Genomic DNA, 25,270 nt, shown 5'->3' on the forward strand with positions numbered 1-25,270 from the left:
ACACCACCGGTCCATGCACAAGGATGGCCCCAGGCTTCCCGTAGCTGGTCATTTTGACAAAGTATCCTGATTGCATGTCCACTTGTCTGACCTTGGCATGCTCCAGCAAATCACAGGTAAACTGGAGGAATATCTTGTCTTCAGACTAGGCACTTTACAACCTTCTGGCCTTAATATTGAGCTCACCACCTTCAGACTGTGAACTCGCTCCCACTTCTTTCTTTTTTTTTTAGCTTTACGTGTTGCATTCTCTAACCTCCCCTCACTCCAACGTGACTATCTGTTCTTTCCAGTTTGGCAGTTAAACACCCCATTATTCTGCCATTCTCACATTCCAATCACTTAATTTACAATATCAGCAGTTTTTCTCCCCCAGCACTCTGCCCCACCACTACTGCATAAATGCTGTCCCCTCTACACTTCAGAGTCATCTAGACTCAAAACATTAAATTGCGCTCTCTCTCTCTCTCCATGGATGCTGCCTGCCCCACTGAGATTTCGAGTATTTTTTCTTTTCAGTACAGTGCCACTCAGCTCCTGACCTCATTACAGCCTTGATTCAAACATGGACAAAAGCACTGAATCCTAGAGTGACATGAGCTGAAAGTAATCTTGATCAGATGGGCCAATCGGCGAGGAGTAGCAGATGGAGTTTAATTTAGATAAATGCGAGGTGCAGCATTTTGGAAAGGCAAATCAGCGTAGGACTTACGCACTTAATGGTAAGGTCCAGGGGAGTGTTGCTAAACAAAGAAAGGCTTTAGGGAGCCAAGAGCTGGAGTTACTCACTACAGGATTCCAAGAATCTGATTTGCTCTTGTATTTTGTGTGGCTTGCCCAGTTCAGACTTTGGTCAATGGGAGCCCCCAAGATATTAATTTTGGGAGGATTCAACTATGGTAACACCACTGAAAAGTCTTCATTGACAAAGTTTTCAATGCAGTATCTCGGAACCTTGGGAGTTGAATCATTATTCACTTTTCTTCCATGATAAGATGATTTGTATGAAGACTTGAACCAAATGCTTCAACCTCACTGCAACACTCGTTTAAGTACTGCAGCCTAACTTTAACTGGTAAGAGCCTTTTACGATTTTAGGCCTTCTGCGGAGGCTTGCGACCATTCAAAATGGTAATTAGATTTGGCTGCACGGCATTATTGTATTCATCAGGCAGTGTGAAGTTCTGCATCACATTGAATGGGCATGGGGCAATTGTGGATCACAAGCCCTGTGCCATTTTTCACAGTCTATTCAATTTCACCCACTAAGTGTCAACAGACACCAAGTCAAAGAACAAACCTGCCCTGTTCCAATGTAGAACAGTGATTATACTTTTAAAATAGAGTATTTCATTGGATATAAAGTGTTTTGGGATGTCAGAGGTCATGAAAAGCATTACATAAATGTAAATTTTTTTCTTGGACATTGCTTTAAAGTCTGCACGTATTTGCTTGCAACATAAATCACTGTCCACTTGTCCTACTCATAAAACAGTGCATTAAACCTTACTGCAAACCATTAACAAGAAAGATTGAACCTTGGAACTTCCTGATCTGCAGGGCTCAATTTCACATTGCCTTAACGAAATAAATGACTGAAACAAGGAACAACATAAAAAAATGGGGTAAGCCATATGGAATCTTAATATTACATAGATTTTACTAGAATTTCAGTGTTATGTTCATATGGATATAGTTGTAAAAAAAGCATCAAAAACAGCAATGCTGAACCAATTGTGACAGTTTGTCTGACTCTTCCTCCAGTTGGGTGGTGGCATTGGAAAACATTAAGAACCTTAAGAACACGTTTGACTTACTGCAGCAGTTTGTCAATGAGCAGTGAAGTGCAGAACTAAATCACACTACCCACTGAACTCTCAGGCTGGATTTCCCACAAATATTGAATAAACTGTAGGTTTGCAATCTCTCAAAGGATGTCCTGGGCTTTCATGGAACTAAACATTAAAATCTCCTGAACATCACTCTGAGCAATTAAGGAGAACAATTATAGGGGCAGAAAAATTAATGGTACTTTTCCACTTCTTTACAATGTTTTATTAGTTATTTGGATTAAGCAACTGGAGTCATGCAATTAACTTAATTAGATGGGTTGGGAAGGGAGAAAAATTGGCATTCCTGAAATAAAAATACAATATTGGGCTAGATTTTGTCAGGGTGCAGCAGTTCCCACAATCATCTCAATAGCCAGAGGAAATCCCACCTCACCTGTGTGGGGAACCTCTGGCTGCATTTCAGGCTCATCCAGCAACCAATTAACTAGTATCAGGGCTACTGTCATTTGGAAAGGCAGGAGCCTGCTTTTGGACAGCTTGCAGCCAATGGGTAGAGTAGTGAGCACTGTTAGCCAACAGTCACAGTAACGAGTGCCTGATCTGGAGACCAGGGATGGTTAGGCAGTGCGTGGTGAGTGAAGGTGGTTTAGAGGCATGGAGGAAGAGTGTTGTTAAAACCCAGCGCAAAACATACACATCAGTAAAGGAAAAGATTGGTTAAGCTGTGATTATCATCACTTTGAAACAATTAGTTTCACAAACTGTCCTCATATATGGACAATGAATACTTTGCCTATTAATAAAACATAATCCAGTTAGGAATTCATCTAAAATTCTAACAGCAAAAGTAAACTTGTACCATATTTTACTAGTCAGCTGAAGCATTAGAACTGGCTGAGCAACATCTATACATATGTGTGTTTTTATATATCTTATACTAAGTAATGATTCTCGCTACTTCAGATGAGGGTGTATAATATCTACAGACTTTTATCCAGCATCAGAGCACTCAGGAGAGAAAGGATAAAATTGGAAAGGGAAAGAAATATGAGGTGGAAATGTGAAGCGTGAAAAGTGGAAAGAAAGCAAACAGGTATTGGTGCAGTCATATCTGGAATGGGCAACAACATGCGATAGGGGCAGAGTAGCTGAGGTTCCATTTATAAATACCAGATTAAGAAAACAGAACAGAAATTTATTTTATGACACTTTTATGACAGTGATGCATTTTATTTGTTCACCTCTTTAATCATGTAAAGACTACATCTTTCTATTTATTTTTGAGCTGTGGACTAAAAAAGGAAAATACTGTTTTAAACATAGAAGATAGTGCAAAGAGATGGCTGCAGTTTTAAAAATCACATTCACTGGAACATAACATGAATTGTATACAATGCTGTTTTTACCCTAGGACAGGGAAAACAGAAACAGAAACAGAAACCATAGAGCCAATGGGTTCTCAACAAAAGGAAAAGTGATTGGCTCCCGATCGGATGACCATGTTTTGTGTGAGGCCAGCAGAACACACAAGTACCAAGCTGTAAAGAGAAAGCAATTGGCAAAGTTCTCTTTGTATCTCTCTCTCTTGTGTGGAAGTACCAGAATATCTTCACTGACAGCTAGCTGTCTTTGACTAAATTTTCGCTAAATTTCCTGCTCAAGGAGGAATAACACACCTTTAAGGACAGTGAAAAAAACAAATTCTCAACCAGGAAATGAAAAACAGCATTAGTGTGCAAGCAATCTTGCGTCAACAGCAAAGAGCTAAAAGAAGTTGGAAGCAACCAAAAGAAACAACTCATTGAATCTATGGTCCTGTCCGTGTATCTGACTGCTTCTGAAGGAGGAAATTTAAGAAGGGATAGAGGTTAAGTTTAGAGTTATAAGTTAGCATTCACATTTCATAATTGCCATTCTTTAAAGACAGTTTGTTTGTAATAAACATTTATTTTCTTGTTAAGTACAGAGACCTAGTAAGTTTTGTTCTTTTAACCTCTTCATCAGTTGGGTACTAGCCCATATTGGAAGTTTGGGCCAAAAACACAGTAAGCAAAAAGAAATCAGACTGTGAAGATTCTGTCCTAGATCATTGCTTGCTCTCCCTAGAGGTATCGCCCAGTGTTGTGACAAAGTTGTGGTCAGAAACCAGTGGAATCACTCGGAAATGTTCATTTCACTTTTTTCTAACATCACATTTCAACATGATCGATTGTTCATTCCAGTAAGGGGAAGGAAAGCAATACAAAATGCTAATACATGATGCAAAAAGTCAGTACAAACAAAATAAGCAGAAGTAGCAGCAGAATTATTCAGAAAAAGATATTTGTAACAGGTGAAAGATTCAGGTGGTTTTGAAGGAAAAGACAACTTACATGGCTGTTGAGAAGAGTACTTCTGTGAGCTGTCAAACCATCAGACTTTTGGAGTGTCTCAATCGCCATTTCAATCTGATGATAGATAGCATTAAAAAGAGCTCAAGATAAGACAGTGAAAGCAGATTTTAATGCACATAGAAATAAATGAAAATTAACAAAAAAAGCACAACAGGACTTTTTAAAGAGCAAGTTTTAAGTGACAACTTTATTATACAGAGTGCTCTAGCTCTATACAACTTAAAAGCAAATCATTTTCTTAAGTTCAATTTATTTTAATGAACTCAGGGAAAAGACCAAGTCATACTGCAGTACAATGTGCTACTTAAGAGGTATGTGGATTGCAGACCAACTGCCAATTATGCAATGTAACAAATCTGGTAAATCGTATGTGCAGATCAGCCATGATCTCACAGTATGTAACAGTTTGTATTTGATTGCATATTCTAATAGAATAACAGCTATGCATTGCACTGCATGTACTAATGCATCTATATGCCACGTGACATGTAACAGCTACATGTTATACTTCAAAGATCAACTGCATATTCTGCTATTTGTATCAGACACAAGATTCACTTCAAGTGCCAACTATATTCTACATTTTGTGTTTGAGCTCGGACATTGGAAAGTTAAAAATCTGTTGAAAGTAAAATTACAAAGAATTACAAACAACATCATGCAGGTGATTTATCAGAGTTTAATCTGAATTTATGAACAAGGAACAGGTATTTTTTTAAGTTCACTTGTGGGACATGGGCATTGTTGGTTGGCCAGCATTTATTGCCCAACCCTAGTTGCCTTTGAACTGAATGGTTTGCTAGGCCATTTCAGAGGGGAGTTGAGAATCAACCACATTGTTGTGGATCTGCAGTCACATGTAGGCCAGACCAGGTGAGGATGGCAGATTTCCTTCCTTGAAGGTCATTAGTGAACCAGACGCGTTTTCCTGACAATCAATAACAGTTTCTTGTCATCAGTGATGACAAGATTCTTAATTCCAGATTATCACAGAATTCAAATTCCACTATCTGCCATGGTGGGATTTGAACCCAGGACCCGAGAACATTAACTGAGTTTCCAGGTTAATAGTCTGGCGATAATACCATTAAGCCCTTGCCTTCCACTACTTGGCCCTTCAAATCTGCTCTGCAATGCTGTAAGATCATGGCTGATCTGATTTTAACTTCAATTCTACATTCCTGCATATCCCCGATAATCTTTCATCTGCTTGGTTATCAAGAATCTATTTACCTCTGCCTTCAAAATATCTTAACATTCTCATCCACTGTCTTTTGAGGAAGGAAATTCCAAAGACTCAAAACCCTCACAGCAAAACAAGTTTCCTCATGTCTATTTTAAATGGGCATACCCTTATTTTTAAATTGACTCCTAGTTTTAGATTCTCTAGACAAGGGGAATCTATGAAAAATTGCAGAGCTCCGAGATAGAGAGATTTGGTGTCATAATGCTTGAATCACAAGTTAGTATACAGGTACAGCAAGTAATCAGGAAAGCTAATAAAATGTTACAGTTTATTGCCAGGGAATTGAATGCAATAGAAGGGAAATTACATTTGGAGTACTGTGTAGAGGATTGGTCACTGTAGTTACAGGAAGATATTAATGCATTGAGTCATCCGGTCAGGATTCAAGTCAGATTGCGGATTCAAAAATTATTTTTAACAGTCTGAAGTTTTGAATGCATTGGGCAGATTCTGGGGTTTTAAAAGCTACAGAGACTGTGGACACACTGGTTTTAAACTTTCATTCTCTAGATTTTAGAATGGTTCTTGCAAATTTTAAGAGAGCAAACATAACTTCCATGTTCATGAAAAAAAGAGAGATAAAGCAAGGAACATCAGTGATTTTGAACTCAAAAATCGACCTGGGCTGTGATACTTCATGCAATGGCTGAATACATGACAGCACAAGCATACTGGCTTTTACACAATGCACTGGAGATCTTAGCAATAGAGCAGGAAAGAAGAGATATTTGAAAGAAGGCAGGAGACATTCTAGAAATCTAAACAGCAGACAGTGATAAAAGTAGTGACAGAAGTTTGTGTCAGGAGTGTTACTCCAAAAGAGATGAATCACTGGAAGAATTGTAATAATCTTACCAGATTAGTCAATGTAAGTGAGCTCACCTTCGAATGGCATATCCAACCAAATGCATCACTAGCCTTATCCTCTGCTCAATTCTCTACGTGTCATTGGCTACCAACAATGTCTATCGATATCTAACACTGAAAGTTCTTCTCACCCTTACAAACGTAGCAAGATTGCAAGTCTTCCACCCACAACTCTCAGTTTGCACACACTGGTAGCTATTCAACTTTGACAATCTCACGACTAAAACAAATTGCAGGATGCTCATTGACAACTTTCATTTTTCTTGTTGGAGCTGGTGTTGCATAAGAAGAGGCAAAAAAGCTAAGGACTGGAGGAGAACAATCAGCCTACATACTTTAACCTCCGATGGATTGCACTCTAGTTCAATCACTATAGAATCTGATGATGTCTTTGATGCATTAGGCTACAATATAAAGTTGATAGGTAAACATAACAAAATTCTTGATGCATTAGGAAACCTACCAGAAGAGTTCTGTGCAGGCCTTAGAGCTTTGCTTACCAAATTGGATGTGTTGTCACTTTCATCATTATACTTCTGGAATCTAACAACATACAGCATCTGTTGGCCAATGTCACATTGCCACAAAACCAGCTGCTATGATCTGACTGTCATCATTGTAACTGGGGATTTCCAGGGCTGCTTAGCACCATCGATCCGTTCTTCGATAAATCTATGGAATTACAGAGACACCATCCAGTAAAACTGTTTGTGTCTCCATGAACCATGAATCTGCCATCTTCTCTTAAGGAAACATCAGTCCTGCTCCAACTCTACTGACGTCCTTGTTGCAGTCAGTCACCCAGTTAGTCCAGACCACTTCAGATCAGGTCAATATGATGCAGCATGAAGCCCAGTTTTCAAGGCTCAAAGCTATTCAGTCAGATTCCAAGACTTCACTTTACGAAGGAGCAGCGCTCAGAAAGCTGGCGATTTGAAATAAACCTGTTGGATTATAAACTCGGTGTCGTGTGACTTCTGACCTTTCATACTCCAAATCCATACAGTCTTCTGAACTAGAGGTCGGCAACCTTTTTGAGCCAAGCTTCAACTATCTGAGGTAATACTGCGTTGGAGGACTAAGGTAAACCAATGCACATGGAAGACAAGTATCGCAAGAATGTGAATTATTGACTTTAATATGCAGAATGGCATGATGTTAGTCATAAATTTGATTTAGAATGTTTACTTTGTGGCAATTTTTATTTTACATTGCGATCAACCTGACACTGTAGACAGAAAGATAAAGAGTATAAGATTGTTGCTGAATGGAGAGTTATAATTTAGGTCATTTTGCATTGCTTGAGTTATTAGATTACATGGAAAGGGGCTGTTTATGTTCTAGCTCACTTTCCTCATCCTGCCTCTGCACTTGTCCTCCTCCTCCTCCTCATCTTCTATCCTTATAAATGATGGAATTGGCTGTTCCTTCATGGTCTTAGATGGTGCAACATTCTATCTCAAATCAGTTGAGTACTTCAGGGCTTCATCAGAGGTCCAGGAAATGGAAGCGTTTTAGGCACTATAAAAATGTTCCTTGGGGAAGCATGCTTCTCACTGTCTCCCAGTTGCATTAGCTGAGAGGTCTGGCCTGGAGTCATGAATGGATAACCCTTGCCAAAAAAAGATTTGTCAATAAAGATAAAACCCATGGAATAAAAAGGTCGGTAGCAACATAAACATGAAGTTGACTGAGTGACAGTAAATGGAAGAGAATGGTGAACAATTACTTATTAGACTGGAGGAAACCTACGCAATAGACATCTCCAGGAGTCCGTATTGAGACAGCTAATTTTGTTCATTTCTATTAATGACCTTGACTTGGGTAGGCAGTGGATGATACAAAACCGTTGTGAACTGGGAGAAGGATATTGATGGATTTTGAGATGTTGTATCTCACTGGACTTGCACCACTATTCAAGAGTCATCAGAAAAGTTAAAGATTTTATAAAAAGTACCAAAATTTCCCAATTTACCTGTCTTTTATACCCCGTTTGATAGAATTGATGGGCCAGGTTTCTGTACTCAACTCAAATTATTATTTATTCCAAATAAATAGATTCTAGCTACAAGTAAACATTTATGAACCTTCAACATATAATTCTACTAGTTAAAACTCTAACTCCTTATACAGACTAACTCCTAACTGTCTTATACAGACAGACACAAAAAAGAAAATGCGCATTATGGACTCAGAGAAACAATGGGAAGGAAGTTCAATGGGCCCCTGTTCACAGGGCTCACTGAGATGAACATTATGCTGCATCAGGCCTTGCTGCCAAGTGGGTAGGATTGTCAGGTTCAGCACCAGGGGTTCTAAGGGATCTTGGGAATCTGTACTTAGGGGCAAATGGTGAGTTGAGGAGTCAATTTAATAGTTACCTAGGAGTTAGCCTATGTTTTTAATCTAACATTTTCTGATTAACTTAACCGCAGCAGACCTCTCAAAAGTCTCCAATTTAACTAGACATCCTTGTAGGATTTCAGGTGAAAGGAAACTGCTTATCAGAATTTTCAATTTCACAGACAATTCTCTTGGAGTCTGCTGGGTCCTAATGCAACCTTTAGCACCATCAATCCGTTCTTTGATAAATCTATGGAATTACAGAGACACCATGACGCTGCAGAAACAACCATCTGGCAATTGGAAAATCCAGGCCATTATACATTCGCTAATGATACCTGCATTCACATTCAGCTGAGGTGTGTACTTATTTTCTTTTTCTGTAATGTCTGCTGATAGTTTAAATGAAAATGAACTCAATATTCCAGATCAAGGAGGAAAATTGGGAAATAACTCCTTTCCAAAAAAGAAATCAGAAAAACAGGAATGCATAAATAGTGTAAGATTATGGATAACATGAAGACAACTTGCTTTGATGCTTCAATGCAATGCACACAAGGTGAGAAGGATCCAAATGTGAGTGCATAATTCAAATAAGATGTTACTGACCACAGCCTCATCACTGAGAGGGGGTTCCAAACAGAATTTTGATTTTTCCCTATAAAAGAAAGTTTTCCCCTTCCTGCTCTTGAACATTTCTACAGGATTTTTAATAGGGCAGGGTAGCTAGAAGCTTCAACATATGCCATCCCTGACCATGATATACAGGCAGATGACCTTTGAGGTAGAAATGTTAGAAAAACCTTCAAAATAAATTAAACATATGCAAAAGCAAGGAATAAAGTTTAAAATACTTCTCTGTTCAACATAAAATAAGCACTTACATAACCAATTAATCTTTTAATTAAAAATTGAAATGCAATAATCTGGAAAATTTAATTAAATGGCCAGACATTTCCTTTAATAAACTCCTATAATTGTCTTATTCAGGTCATAGGATGGTATTATTTCAGAGACTTAATTTCAGCAGCACTAGATAAAATTTAGAAATCAATAAATAAGAATCTCCTTACTTTCATACAAACAACAATTCCATTTAAAGCATTTTAGATTTTGCCTATATGAATTGTGTGTTTTGGAATCAATACATTGCTTCTTTCCTATGAAGCATATTTTGTTTGTATTTTTCCAATTCATTGATCTCCCACATTATTGCTCAATGATAAAAGTGAACAAAGTTAACATTACTGAATCATACAATGGTTACAGCAAAAAAAGCGGCCATTTAATCTATTGTACCTTTACTAGTTCTCTGGAACTGCACGTCACCAATTCCCATTCCCTTCCTTTTTCTCTGCAGCTCTGAAACTTTATTATTCAGATAAATATCCAATTCTCTTTGAAAGGACTCGAGGAATCTGCTTCCATCACACTCACAGGCACAACATTCCAAATCCTAACCACCTACTCCACAGAATTTAAATTTTCCCCACATCACAGTTACTACTTTTGCCAATAATCTCAAATCAGTGGTTAGCACAGCACCAGGGACCTGGGTTCGATTCCAGTCTCAGGCAACTGTCTATGTGAAGTTTGCACATTCTCCCTGTGTCTGCATGGGTTTCCTCTGGGTGCTCCGGTTTCCTCCCACAGTCCAAAGATGTGCAGGTTAGGTGGATTGGCCAGGCTAAATTGCCCATAATGTTCAGGGATGTGTGGAATAAGTGGGTTATAGGGGAATGGGTCTGGGTGAGATGCTCTGAGTGTCAGTGAAGACTTGTTGGGCCGAAGGGACTGTTTCCACACTGTAGGAATTCTGTGATTCTATTTTTTGTACGTATGCTAACATGAACAGTTTTTTCCTACGTACTCCGCCTACAATCTTTGTTATTTTGCATACCTTAAATGAAATCTTCCCTTTGTCTTCTCTCCTCCAAGAAGAATAATTGCAGCTTCTCCAATCTATCCTCATAACTAAAGTTTCTCACCCCTGGAATCATCCTTCTGAATCTTTTCTGCACCATGTTTAATACCTTCACATCCTTCCTAAAGTCTGCTGCCCTGAATTGGACGTAATATTCCACTTGAGGTCAAAATACGGTTTCATAGAGTACACAGAACAGGAATGGGCCCTTTGGCCCCTAATAATATGCCAAACATGATGCCAAATGAAACTAATCCCTTCTGCCTGCTCTTGGTCCATATCCGTTCATTCCTTGCATATTCATGTGCTTATCTAGAAGTCCCTTAATGCCCTTACTGTATCTGCCTCCACCACCACTCCTGGCAGTGTGTTCCAGACTCCTATCACTCTCTGTAAAAAACGTGCCCCTCACATGTCCTTTGAACTTTCCCCCTCTAGCCTTAAATGCATACCTCCTAGTATTAGACATTTCAACTCTGGGAAAAAGATTCTGACCGTCAACCGTATCTATGCATCTCATAATTTTACAGACTTCAATCAAGTCTTCCCTCAGCCTCCAACGCTCCAGAGAAGAAAACCCAAGTTTTTCTAGCCTCTCCTTATACCTCATACCCTCTAATCCAGGCAGCATCCTGGTAAACCTCTTCTGCACTCTCTCCAAAGCCTCCACATCCTTCCTGTAATGTGGTGACCAAAACTGAACACAATACCAAAATATAGAGGTTCATCATAAATTGCTTGGTTTTCTACTCTCTGTTCAAATTTATAAAACATCAAGGCTAAAAATGAGATGTCAATTCAGTAAAGCCATGACACAGGATAGCAAAGTGTGGAAGTACCATGTGAAAAACTGAACTAGACAACTGCACAACTGACACTGATCCAAGTTCAGGAGTCCAGCCACATCCAGCCATGAAAGGTGGTGGTCAGTAACCACCAAGAGATTGTGAGAAAGAAACAAAAATAACTTCAAATTATATAACTAGAGACTGCAGATGCTGGAATCCAAGGTAGACAAACAGGAGGCTGGAAGAACACAGCAGGCCAGGCAGCATCTGGAGGAAAGGAGCAGTCAATGTTTTGGATATTACACAACACTATTCTTGTTCTGCTCGGAGGCTGCAGCTTAGGGTAGAGAGTTCTGCAACTATCTTCCACTGACCCTGGTGGTGGGAGATGCGCCCTGAAGACCTGAGGTGGATAATGCCTCCTGCTATGGGCTCGGCTTCCCCTCCTCCCGCTATGAGCAGTATGCCCATCTCCCTCTTTCTGTAACCCAAAATGGATCACACTCACAACAATCTTGCAAAACACTTCACAGCAAATTAAGGTTGCTTAATGTACTGCTGCAATGTAGGAAAATGCCACAACAAAATTGAACAGATTAAGGTCCCACAAACAGCCATGAGTAAAATAACTAGATAACTGGTTTTAGAGATGCTGCTTAAGGGACACTCCCTTCTCCTGGTGGAAAGAAAATAATTTCTCCAACGTAGTCTATAGTGAATCAGGAAATGATGCATATCCACATAGCCCCAGTCTAAGGAGGATTCTGACAAGAAGAAAATCAGAGCCACAACCAGGTTCACAGACACAACACTGTTCTTGTTCTGCTTGGAGGCTGAAGCCTAGGGTAGCAGAGTTCTGCAACTATCTTCCACTGATCCTGGTGGTGGGAGATGCACCCTGAAGACCTGAGGTGGATGATGCCTCCTCCCACTATGAGCAGTATGCCCATCTCCCTCTTTCTGTAACCCAAAATGGATGACAACAATGGCGCCCAGTACTGAGAAGACTTAAACTCCTGAAGTCAGAACCAAGATCTTCTGCATGTGTAGCATAACTGCTTGTATATAACTCTGCAAACCACCAAACTCATTTATAACGTCAAACAGAGCCAGTAGCTAGCAAATTACTTGAGAATGATTGATAATCTCTTTAAACTGTCAACAGTGATTCATTTTCAACTGTGAAGACAGTAATGACGTGATAATGTCGAAAACAACAGCACCAACGTAAAGTTATATGATGACTGATGTCACAATCTGTCTATGCATGCTTGCAATGTGTAGTCACAACATCAGAATTAGCAACCTGGCCAAGACAGTGTTTGACACACACTGTACTGGAATTGAAACAGTGCACCACTGGGACACAAAATTACATTCATCGCACCATATCTAGAGTCCAATTTTCTGGATTTGTAATCAACTCCAAAGCATTTGAAATAGTTTTTCCATTTTTTTTTTTTTTAAAGATTTCAAACAGCAAATTTGCTATCTTTAAAAAATCCTTTTCTGGAACAATGATTAAAATAAAAATCCACAAGTGTATGTAATTTCTATGGTCCCTGTGTAACCAAACTATTCAACCAATTGCAAGCCATTGGAACTTCTATGGTCATCAAAAGTCCCTGAAAATGAGCATCACTACCCTTTCCACAATTGTGGTCCTTTACTCTGTATCAAGGAAATGCCTTGAAATTCTTACAGGACAGTTTAAAATTGACAGCGCTGCTCTCTCTCTCTCTCGCAGCCTGTTTATCCCACACGCTGAATGAATGCTGGAGTCATACCCATTGAAAGAATTAGATCAGAAATGTTTTTGGTAGCTATTCCAGTCGTGCAGTATGCTAGGACTGAGTGTCTGTGGGCAAGACAGCCCTTCAAGACAAAGAAGTCCCTTCTTCGACTTATCTTTTTTTGATGCTTGTTTCTTTAAACTCCAAGTAATGAGACAAATAAAATCCTGCATTAGCAATGCCAAAACATCCGCCGCAGGATGTGTCTATATTTGAACTCCCAACTGAGATTTCCTGAAAACAAATATGAGAATTAGCATTCTATCCAGTATCACCCGCTGAGGCTCAACAGAGCCATACATGCCAAACTCAAAAATCAATAAAAATTGACCAATAGCTTCTAAAAACTGATACAAGTCCAGAAGAGTCAAAAACTCTGAATATAAGCATTATGACAAATGCACTTGGAGAGGCAGGAATTAATCAAGAACAATCAGCATGGTTTTTGTTAAGGGAGGTCATGTCTGACCAATTTGATTGAATTTTTTGAAGAGGAGACCAGCTGCGGACTTCAGCAAGGCTTTTGATGGGGTCCTACATGGGAGACTGATAGCAAAGGTAAGAGCCCATAGGATCCAAGGAAAATTTCACTAATTGGATCCAAAAGTAGCTGCGCAGAGGGTGATGATCAAGGTGTATTTTTGTTACTAGCAGCCTGTGTCCAGTGGATTCAGTATTGGAGCCCTCACTGTTTATGGTATATTTAAACAATTTAGACTGGAGTGCAGGAGGCTTGATCAACAACTTGATGAATGATATGTAAATTGGAGAGGTGGTAAATAGTGAGGAAGGTAGCCTTAGACTACAGGAGTACACAGACAGGCTAGTCAGATGGACTGATCAGTGGTAAATGGAATTTAATCCAGATAAGTGTGAGGTCATGAACAGAAGGGCCTTGGGAAGCACCAAGGATCAGAGGGGCCTTGATTTGCATGTCCACCAGTCCCTTAAGGTGGTAGGGCAAGTAGATAAAGTGGTTGAGAAGGCATATGGTATACCTGCCTTTATTAGCCAAGGCAGAGAGTTTTAAGAGCAGGGAGATTATGCTGGAACTGTATAAAAAGTTGGTTAGGCCACAACTGGAGTATTTCGTGCAGATTGGGTTTCCACATTATAAGAGGGATGTGACAGCACTGGAGAGGATGCAGAGGAGATTTACCAGAATGTTGCCTGGGTTGGAGAGTTTTACATATGAAGACAGATGTGATAGTCTGGGGTTGTTTTCCTGAGAACATAGGAGACTGAGGGGGTCATGACTGAGATTTATAAAATTATGGAGTGAATAAGCAGGGTATCATAGAATCACAACAGCACAGAGGTAGGCCATTTGGCCCATGGAGTCTGCACCGACCCTCCGCAGAGATTCCGGTCGAGACCCACCCCGCTACCCTATCCCCATAATTCTGTGACTAATCAACATAGCCAGCACATTCCTGGACACTATGGGCAATTTAGCATGGCCAATCCACCTAATCTGCACATCTTTGGTCTGTGGGAGGAAACTGGAGCACCCAGAGGAAATCCATGCAGACACAGGGAGAATATACAAACTCTACACCTGAGGCTGAAGTCGAACCCAGGCCCCTGGCACTGTGAGGCTGACAGGGCAAAACTTTCCCTTTAGTGGAGGGATCAATGACCAAGAGCATAGACGAGAACAGACGGTTTAGAGGAGATGCAACGAAAATCTTTTTCACCCAGAGGGTGGTAAATCACTGACTGTGAGGGTGGTCCTAAAGGTAGAACCCCTCATAAAGTTCAAGAAATTTTTAGATGTACACTTGTGACGTCAAGTGCTGGAAAACGTGATTAGAATAGGTGGTTATTTTTGACCAGCGCAGTATCAATGGGCCAAATGGCCTTTCTCTGTACTGCTAACCTCTAAGACTCTATGACTAAACAGAAGTTAGAGGTTGAAATAAAGGTGCATAGGATCTGAGTTAATCACATTTTGAGCTACAATTGTAAAAAATATTAAAATACACAAACATACAGTTAATAACAATGATAATTTTGACTTTACTGAAGAAAGATCTGTGCATTAAAAATGTCAGATTCATCTTCTTGGTGGATCTGAGGCAAGTCCACAGAATGATTGCTAGCATTTTATTTCATGCACTTTCTGGCATTTTAGAACTGACCATAATCCAGTGTCAAAAATAGTTACTGCTGGAAGGGTTATAGATAATTCAAATATGAAAATGAAAGTAACTGTATGAACTTAAAAGGGACTTGAAAGGGGAACACTTATATCAAGAACTGATGTCCTCTTAAAATAACGAACAAAGGAACGTATAATGAAATAGCTGTGCATTTGCCTTCTACTTACATCAACAGTAATTTCTTGCCAATGTTGTTGTTTTGAATTAATAAGTGATTTACTTTCTTGTATTGGAAGTAAAAAAATTCTGTCTTATAATTATAACTTTTTTTAAAACAAAGTGCGCAAAAATCTGTTGTTTAGACTCCAACATGGGGAAGTGATGGACCTGGCTGACTACCTGTAGTTAGGGATTTACAATGATTATAGGTTAAGATTACGGTTAAAAATCCTAAGATTTCCTACTTTAACTAGTAGCTATAAAGTGTTTTGGGTGCACATTGAAGACATGAACAGTGTAATGTCACTACAAGTCTTTCTCTTTTAAAACATTCACTTAAGAAGTTACTTAAGGAACAACCTTTGCAAGAGAAATGCATGTGCCAGTATACTATGGAGAAAGCTGACAACTAAAGATAGAACCACAGAGACTGACAGCACAGTGAGATGATCATACGGTTCTTCATCCTGTAGCTTGACCCCCATTTCTACCCTTAGTTTTAAACCAGAAAGCTTCACATTCTCAAGTAACATTTAGTATACTCTGAAAACAACAATTAAAATATATTTAGATTAAGCAAACCAACCTCCTTCTTTACCATTCCAATTTTTAAAGTTTCAATTCAAACAAACAATCAAATTTCAATGCAAGTTGATCAATTTCTCATGGTGAGAGTTTTATTCATTATTGTTTCCCCAGCTAGTGTCTGGACTTCCATCCTAGAAGGGTTGGTGGTAACATTTCAGCAAATGTGAAACATGATCTAAATTAACTCCCTTTTTAATTGTGGATATTTTCTAATCAGTCTATTTAGAAATGTTAGTACACACCTCCGGAGCAGGTGGGACTTGAACCCAAGCTTCATGGCTCAGAGGTAGGGACATTACCACTTTGCCACAAGAGCCCTTTTAAATTGTACTAAAGCTCAGTTAATTGATTGTAGGCATTATTTTAATGGAGTAAACGCTCCAAAGAAGTTATATAAAAATATTATGGTTTTATTTAGCTAGTTACAGCACAATAGAATCTCCTTAAATCCCCACAAAAGAAAATAAGAGCTTGAAGCATCTGCACTAACGATGGCTCATAGTAGAATGTTGAAACCCTATGTATTGCTGATACAGTAGTGGAATTACATGCTTTAAGGAGTTGGAAATCAAAAGATAGAATTACAGTTGCTTCCTTCTGTCTGAATTTATGACCTGTATGATCAGGGTGATAAATCATTGCAACCTTGTACTACAATGTACTACAAACTGCCAATATCTATTAAAAGTCTTGATACAGAAACCTACGAACCTTTCACATGTAGTACTAGATAAATATCGTAAATGTAACTGCCCGGTTTACCGATTGCTTATTTCACACAATCAAAATCACATAGCAAGATTTAAGCCTCTCAATCTTCTTACTAGAAGGAGGAAAGAGAACTTCACAAGTGATAATGGTGATTTCATCATGTTAATCACACTTAGTTGACAAATAAAGTAAAATTTTGAAATTATGCCCAGTCCTCATAATAGTCATTAGATTCAAGTTAAAAATGCGATTACAGTAAACATTGGGCCGGGACTTGCTGAAAACCTGTACCATTGCAAGGATGCATCTACAGCACACATCACTACAACTTCTAGGAAATTTTGATATGAATGACTTAGATCACTTTAAATGATATCAATTCTTTTTGTGCCCCAATCTGACTCAAACTTCGCCAATACAATGAAATCATTCCATTTTAAAAACTAAATGGTGATGTCCAATTTGTTGGATTATGATTGCTTTAACCACTATTGTCACTTTGACTGAACTAGGAGGATAGTAGTAATCTGACAGCAGCATAAGATTCAGCAGTAGCTCAATTTGCAATTGAGTTAAAACAAAATTAGCAGGCACATTCTTGGATGCTTGAAGATTTTCTCAGTTGACAAATTGTAATGCTAAAATGCTTTATAAAAGTGCAACTTCAATCATTTACAGAAAAATGGAAGTAATGAGTTAAATGACTGATATAAATCTATTAGAGAAGCAATGACAAAAACAACTTAGGATCAGGAGAAATTTGAAAAATACTGGAATCCTAATTGCTTCTTTAACTATTAGCTGGTCTACAGCGTAAGACCACGCCCCATCTCTAAACTCTGACCTGACAGGAAAGATGAACAGTTGAGCAGAATGACTAAACAAAAAAAGAACCACAGATGCCGGAAATCAGAAAAAAAAAAATCAGAAATTGCTGGTTAAAAAAAACTCAGCAGATCTGGCAGCATCTATGGAAAGAAAGCAGAGTTAACATATTTGGAGTCTGGTGGCCGTTCTTCAGGACAGTTCTGGGTATGGATTGCCAAGACGTCCTGATGGCTGTCAATGGTGGTTGGAGGAGGATTATTGGGTTGTTTGCCAGGTCGAAACATTCCTTCTTCTCCTGTCCCATAACTGATGGAAATGTCCTAACATCAAGTGAGCTCAGGTAGTCTTAAGCATACTCTTACAGCACAATGATGCACAAAAAACAGGCAGAAAATTGGAAAGCTGACTCAAGTTGACCATAATAAATGACTGTTCTGGGGAAAGCATGGTGATTCATTAGGGTCTTTTCTAATTTTCAATTAAAACAGAGGGGAGTTTAAAAAAAACTTTTATGAAAAATAATTTAATAAATACACAAGAATTTTACTATTTTAATTAGTTGCATGGTTAGATTTATACATACTGAGCATAATGAAGGTGGAAATAGCAGAATTGGTAAGAATGCTATAAGATTGCTCACATTTAGTATTAGCTAACATATTTGTAATCCACAATGAGGATTAGGGTACGTAGAATCCCTACAATGTAGAAACAGGCCATTTGGTCCAACACGTCCACACCGACCCTCCGAACAGCATCCCACCTAGACCCATCCCCATAACCCTGCATTTCCCACGGCAAACACACCTAATCTACACATCCTGAATACTATGGGTAATTTAGCATGGCCAATCCACTTAAGTTGCTTATCTTTGGACTTTGGCAGCAAGCTGGAGCACCCGGTGGAAACCCACGCAGACACGGGGAGAACGTGCAAACTCCACACAGACAGTTGCCCAAGGGTGGAATTGAAACCGGGTCCCTGGCGCTGAGAGGCAACTGTGCAAATCGCTAAGCCACAGTGTTGCCAATACAGAATGTTTATTTCTGACAATCTGACAAAAGTCTGTTGCTCAAAATCCCTTTAGCACTGATAGAAATAATTAATTTTTAAAACCACATTCATCTGTTTCAGTATTAAAGGCAATACATTCAAAAGTTATTTTGTCTGGTGGGGAAATTAAAATTCCTCTGCCAAAGATCACAAATGAGGACTATGAAAATAGATAGGATTGAAAAAAACTTTGATTTAATAATTTTGAAGTTTAAATTTCTTCTCTTCAAGCTATTTCTCTTTCTTCATATTTTCTTGGGTTTCTTTAAACATCAAGTCCAGGCATTTCTTGTAGCTGCTCCATCACTATTTTAATAACTTTGTCAGACTGTGGCAGAATCCCAAGTTAGACAAGTAAACAGGTTTTCTGATGCACTTCTAGCAATGCTAAAGCGCTGGAATGAAAAATTGCCTAGAAGATCTCTCTTCATAATGAAAAAAGAATGATGGCTGGAGACCAATTCTTAATTTTCAACTGACAGTATGCAAAAATAACCAGAGATTTGGGTATGAAATAACTCTACAGAAGCTGGTATCCCGTCACCAAGTCACCCTTTATTTACACGTGAATAGTACGTGGCATTGGTCCCGCTTCGTCAGAGCCAGCTCTCAGAGTGAACTCAAGTTCTGAGGAAGGGTCACCTGACCCGAAACGTTAACTCTGATTTTTTTCTTCACAGATGCTGCCAGATCTGCTGTGTTTTTCCAGCAACTTCTGTTTTTGTTCATCTTCTATGAGGTCCACCTGGCTGACCTCAATTCAATCACTACAAGGGACATCAGTGAAAAACCAGCATTCTGAAGTTCTTTCTCCTTGTGGAAATTTAACTGGTATCTGCTCAATGCTTCCGTGGGATGGCACTGAACGTTTTTAAAGCCCAATGCAGCAGGCATCTTTGCAGTGCTCAACCTCATTGGTAAACGTCACATGTTTAGATGCAATTGTCAGGGCTTCCTGCATAAGATACTCAGAACTGATATGATATTAAGATGCTATTTTCAAATCATTATGGGAACCCACCAGTCATCTGATGCTTTAACTCCCTTCCTTATCGTTCACCATTCAGAAAGTGCTCAGTGTACTTACTCAAATGCAAGCGGCTACTGAAAGGAGATGGACTGCATTGAATTACCACGTTCAGCCCTTGCTCCAACCATGAAATTATGAGATCCCTAGAACACAGTCAAACTACACTATTTCTTAGCATCAGCAATCTCGACACTGCAGTTACTGGAGATCCTTCAGTAACTGGGAATCATCCACACTCTCAGTGGTGTCATCTTTTGATGCAAATAGTATTTACTCAGCGTCAGCTAGAAACATCTCAACTCCCTGATAAAATCATTCTGTGGAGCCTTTTGCGTACATGTAATAAACTTCTTCCAAAATGATGCTGAAGGGATTTTGATTAATTTTCAGAGCTTCCTTTACCCAAAGGCATGCGCTTCAATTTCTCCAATCCAGAAACACTGGGTGGCTTGAGCTAAATTGGTTCCAAGTGGGTCCTCCCTCCATTTTCAGACTCTATTTCCTAACAACTTGCTTTAGTACCTTGGGGAATCACATGAGAATGTGTTTGTTTTGTTTGAATGCACACTAAACAGCAAGACAAATTTGAATATTCAGCTCAAAATGCAAATTAGCACTTAATAACTGTGAAGTTTTGATGTCCTTGAAACAACTACGGTGCATCCACGTTTCCATATAAGCTAACTGCCAAGCCTGTTCACATTTTGTCTTATTTCAAAAATAGTATAGTACACTTTAACCCCTGCCACGCAACAGTTGTTGGTTTTCTGTATTATTATTTTCCCTGCTGCATGAACAAAGTAGGGCAAGTATGCCATTAGAAACTTGATTGAATACTCTCAAATTTTCCCAACCTCTTTTCCTGCTAGGCAACTCATATAAAACACTGCTTTCTTTTCAAAGATGCTGCCAGATGTACTGAATTTCTCTAGCAATTTCTGTTCTTGTTTCAGATCTTCAACATACACAGTTTGTTTTATTAATATAAAACATTGCAAGTTCCAACCTTTTGCACAAATTACACTTCTAACCACTTAAAGACATTACATTAATTTGCTGTTCATAAGCCTATGCTTCAAACACATTTGAAACCATCCAATCCATTTCATGCTATTTCTGCTCACAATCCCATATCACTGTATCGTCCCTGATACAGTACCATGTTATAATTTTCCTTGTCCTCTCCTGCTTCCTCACCAGATCTCTACATTACTATATCATGCTCTGCCATTGCTGCTACCAAACATATTTTCCCCTTCTTTTTCAGCAATCTGTTGGGACTGTCTTCTCTGTGACACTTTCTCATATCACTCTCAACATCCACTCCTGTTCACACAGCACCTGTCCTTTTACATCCTCCTTCTTTATTGCCAAAGGTTCCAAACACAGTTCTCAGATGAAGCATGATTTACTTGCAATTCTTTCAATTTAAAATACTGTATTCACTGGTCATGATCCATTCTACATTAGGGAGATTAAGCACAGATTGGTGAATGCTTTGAAGTACTCTTCCATTCAATTCACGTGTGACCCTGAGTTTTCATTTGCCAATTATCTTAATTCCCCACTCCATTCCTGTCATCACTGTTACATTTCTATCCTCTGTATCTTGCATTATTTCAATGAAGCTCGGAGAACAGCTCCTGGTAGCCTTCTGGACTCTACACTGAATTCAACAATCCTAGATTATAAACTCCGCCCTAATTTTTCTTTTCTCCATTTCTTTTTGTTTTTAAATGCCAGCTGTTGGCAATGATTTACATTTTTCCTACTTGCCCTCCACGACACTTTATTTGCTTGTCCCATTACCGTCCCATTACCATCCCATTTTACCTGATACTGTCACCTCTCATTTGTTCATCTCTTCTGTCTTCTCCCTATCAAATACCTCCCCATTTGTTCTTTACCACTTCATTTATATCTCTACATCCATTCTAGTTTTGATGAAAGGTTATTGTAAACTAATATTTTGGGCTGTATTTTCCAAGCCCCACTGAGACATCTTGGAGGCCAGGAAAATAGTGAGCCAAATCTAGGTGATCCCCTGATGCATTCTCTGTTGTTGGGTGAATTTTGCTGGGGAAGGGGTAATTTGGTAGCCTGCTTCAGAGGTAGTAAGACAATTAGGTCAGGTAAACGCACAAATTGAGCCTTTATTACAAACCTTTCCTATCTATGTACCTGTTCAAATGTCTTTCAAATGTTGTAACTGTGCTAGTCTCCACCACTTCCTCTGGAAGCTCATTCCGTACAAGCACCATCCTCTGTGTGAAAAAGAAGCTGCCTCCCTACCATTCTTATATTGTCAGGATTTCCAGAAGCAGCTTGTTAACTGTGTAGGTATCTGGACTCCACATCCACATGTGGTCCCAACACCTGCCAGGAACTTCTGCTCTTTAACTCTGTTTCTCACTCCATACAGTCTGTCAGCAATACTCTGCATGCCATTCTACATGGCAATCCAGAATTTACTGGGCAGACAATTCAGCCCCTTTATGTTAACACACTCACACACAACACAGAAAACAATTGATGGAAAACGCACATAACCACACAGGCTGTGAGATAGTAAGAACTGTCAATGCTGGAGTCAGAGTTAACACAGTGTGGAGCTGGAGGAACACAGCAGGCCAGGCAGCAGAGGAGCAGGAAAGTATCTTATATCTACATAGGCTGTGCCCAGTCCCAACGTTTTTCATTTTTATTTCAGATTGCCAGCATGCACAGTACCTTGCTTTAGAAAAATAATATTGGTTGGTTTAATTGATCAAATTCTGATCAGCATTTAAACCTTCACAGATTCACATTCCAACAAATGAACAGCCATGCCCAATAAAGCCACTCTGTATAAAATACCATGACTTCGTTACACAAGTTGGTGCTTTGCTTATGAATACTCTTGCTGTGGTACTGCTCATTTGATCTTCAGATAATAGCAGCCAGGAAGTTGTGTAGCTTGCATTTATGCTCACAGGTACCACACCATTGAGATGCTTATCAAAACCCTGTCAAAAGTAAATAAGAGTAAATACAGTTTGTGGGGAATGCTCACAAGCTTGGTTTTGGACACTGCTCACTAGCTGACAGTAAACCATCCGCCTTGTTATAGATGCTGCTGCCCATGGGACCAGAAAAATGGAGAGACAGATAATAATGGGAACATGATTACTATCTAACAAAGAGAGAACAACTTTCCAATTATCCATTTTATAATCAATTTTAAAATACACACTGTTACAAGGTCTCAAACAGCATCACCTAATGCAAGATAAGAGGCAAAATGTAATTAAGCTAGCCTAGTTATTCAATACACATGAGCTGTGATATTTTTCTGAAAGATGTATACGTAAATTTGAACTATCGTTCATTTCCAATTACGTGCTTAAGACAAACCACTGGGCATTTTAAGCAGCTATTAAATTACTGTATTAAACTTTAGATCTATGCAAAACATGATTTTCATGGAAGAGTAATGATTCATATGGTTTTGTTATAATGACAAGATTTTATTTTATCAGTTAAAACATTTTTCATTTCTCTGTCTTTAGCTAACATTTTCATCTGTTTTTGACACGTGTTTGATCCCGGAGTCTAATAGTATTAATTTGTTAAGAGTCTTCAATTTCATCTCATCAATTGGATACTTAAGAGCAACATCTACATCTTTCTTGAAAGTCTTCAATATTTTGGCCTCAAGTGTCCTATGGTAGAGAATACCGTAGGATCACCACTCTCTGAGTGAAGCAATTTCTCCTTATCTCTGTCCTAAAAGGTCTGCCTCTTATCCTTAGACTTTTACCCCTGATTCTGGACTCCCTGAACTTCCTTTCTGCATCTAGCCGGTCTAATCCTGTTAAGAATTTTCTAGGTTTCTATGAGATCTCCCTCTTTCTTCTAAATTCCAGTGAAAACAGTCCTAACCGATCCAGTCTCTCCCTGTGTCAGTCCACCATACTAGGAATCACTCTGGTAATCCTTCTCTGCCTTCCATCAATAGCCAGAACATTCCTCCTCAGATAAGGAAGCCAAACTCCAGGTGTGATCCCACCAAGGCCCTATACAATCGCAGCAAGACACACCTGCTCCTGTACTCTCATTCTCTCACTATGTAGGCTGACATATTATTTGCTTCTTCACCACCTGATGGACCTGTATGGCTACCTTCAATGAATGGTGTACAAGGACACCCACATTTCATTCCGCCTCCCACATTTTCCAATCTATCACATTATCTATACTGTACTGTATCTGCCATGTATTTACCCACTTACTTAACTTGTCCAAATCACACTGTAGCATCCTTCTCATGGCTGAAGCCACCCACCCAGCTTTGTATCATCTGCAAATTTGGAGATATTACATTTAATTCCTTCATCTAAATCATTAATATATTGTGAATAGTGGGGTCCGAGTACAGATCCCTGTGATATGCCACTTAGAAAAAGGCCGCCACTTAGAGAAAGGCTTGTTCCCGCTCTTTGCTTCCTAGTTGCTAGCTAGTTCTCTATCCATTTCAGTACACAACTTGCAATTGTCATTTAATTTTACATTAATCTTTTGTGTGGAACTTTATGAACAGCTTTCCGAAAATCCAAGTAAACTGCATCCACTGTCTCCCCCTTATCCACTCTACTAGTTATAGCCTCAAAAAATTCCAGCAGATTTATCAAGTTTCCCCTTCTTAAGTCAATGCTGACTTTATCTGATCTTATCACTATATTCCTACCTGTAAAAATCAGAATCCCTACAGTGTGGAAACAGGCTCTTCGGCCCAACAAGTCCACATTGAACCTCAGAGCATCCCACCCAGAACAATCCCCCTATAAACCTACCTAATCTACACATCCCTGAACACTATGGGCAATTTTAGCATGGCCAATCCACCTAACCTGCACATCTTTGGACTGTGGGAGGAAACTGGATCACCCAGAGGAAACCCACGCAGATATGGGGAGAATGTGCAAACTCCACACAGACAGTCGCCCGAGGCTGGAATCGAACCCGGGTCCCTGGTGCTGTGAGGCAGCAGAGCTAACCAGTGAGCCACCGTATTGTTCTGCGATTACACCTTCCAAAATGGACTGTAGCATTTTTCCACACCACTATTGCATGGAAAAAATTGACACTTTAATTAGACACTTATCATCATCTCATAGGCTGGGTCTAAATGATGTGCTGGCCATTTGTATTTCAACAAAGTCTGGAAATACATTCTGAAATGATTAACTCGAATGTAACTTGATTATTTTCATATATTTTGACAGTCTAATGGGAAAACTACTTTATTCTGGGTTGAAAAGGCAGGTTCACATGTGATGTGTTTATACCTTTAATAATATTAAACCTATAAACACGCTTTGTGGATTTTGGCAACAGATGCAGCTGGTTTAAGTAGCGAACTCTCCGAAAATGCCAGACCTGCCTTCGTAAAAAGTGTCTTGAAAAGTGCAACTTTCACTCCAAATGGGCAAGTTGGATTAAAACTCGGCCTTTTGAACCCAGCAGCAGAGCACAGGCAGCCACAAGAGCAAATAAGTGCCAAGAATGGCTGTTCAGAAGCCTTATCTAGGTTCACTGAGACTCCCTCTCCC

General features: G+C 39.3%; 1 protein-coding gene across 5 annotated transcripts in view; it reads right to left on the reverse strand.

Moving 5' to 3' along the window:
- The window catches only part of rfx3 (regulatory factor X, 3 (influences HLA class II expression)), a 134,889-nt gene that overhangs the window by 83,573 nt on the left and 26,046 nt on the right, over positions 1 to 25,270 (reverse strand). For 4 of the 5 annotated variants that reach the window (XM_048621083.1, XM_048621081.1, XM_048621077.1 and 1 more), the window contains one exon: positions 4,166 to 4,240. The exons of the other annotated variant lie outside the window; for it this stretch is intronic. In XM_048621083.1, the coding sequence (XP_048477040.1) occupies positions 4,166 to 4,240 (75 nt within the window). The remainder of the gene's footprint in view (positions 1 to 4,165; positions 4,241 to 25,270) is intronic. 5 annotated transcript variants of the gene reach the window in all.

Source organism: Rhincodon typus, chromosome 3 (genome assembly GCF_021869965.1).
Source record: "Rhincodon typus isolate 14 chromosome 3, sRhiTyp1.1, whole genome shotgun sequence".
NCBI lineage: Eukaryota > Metazoa > Chordata > Chondrichthyes > Orectolobiformes > Rhincodontidae > Rhincodon > Rhincodon typus.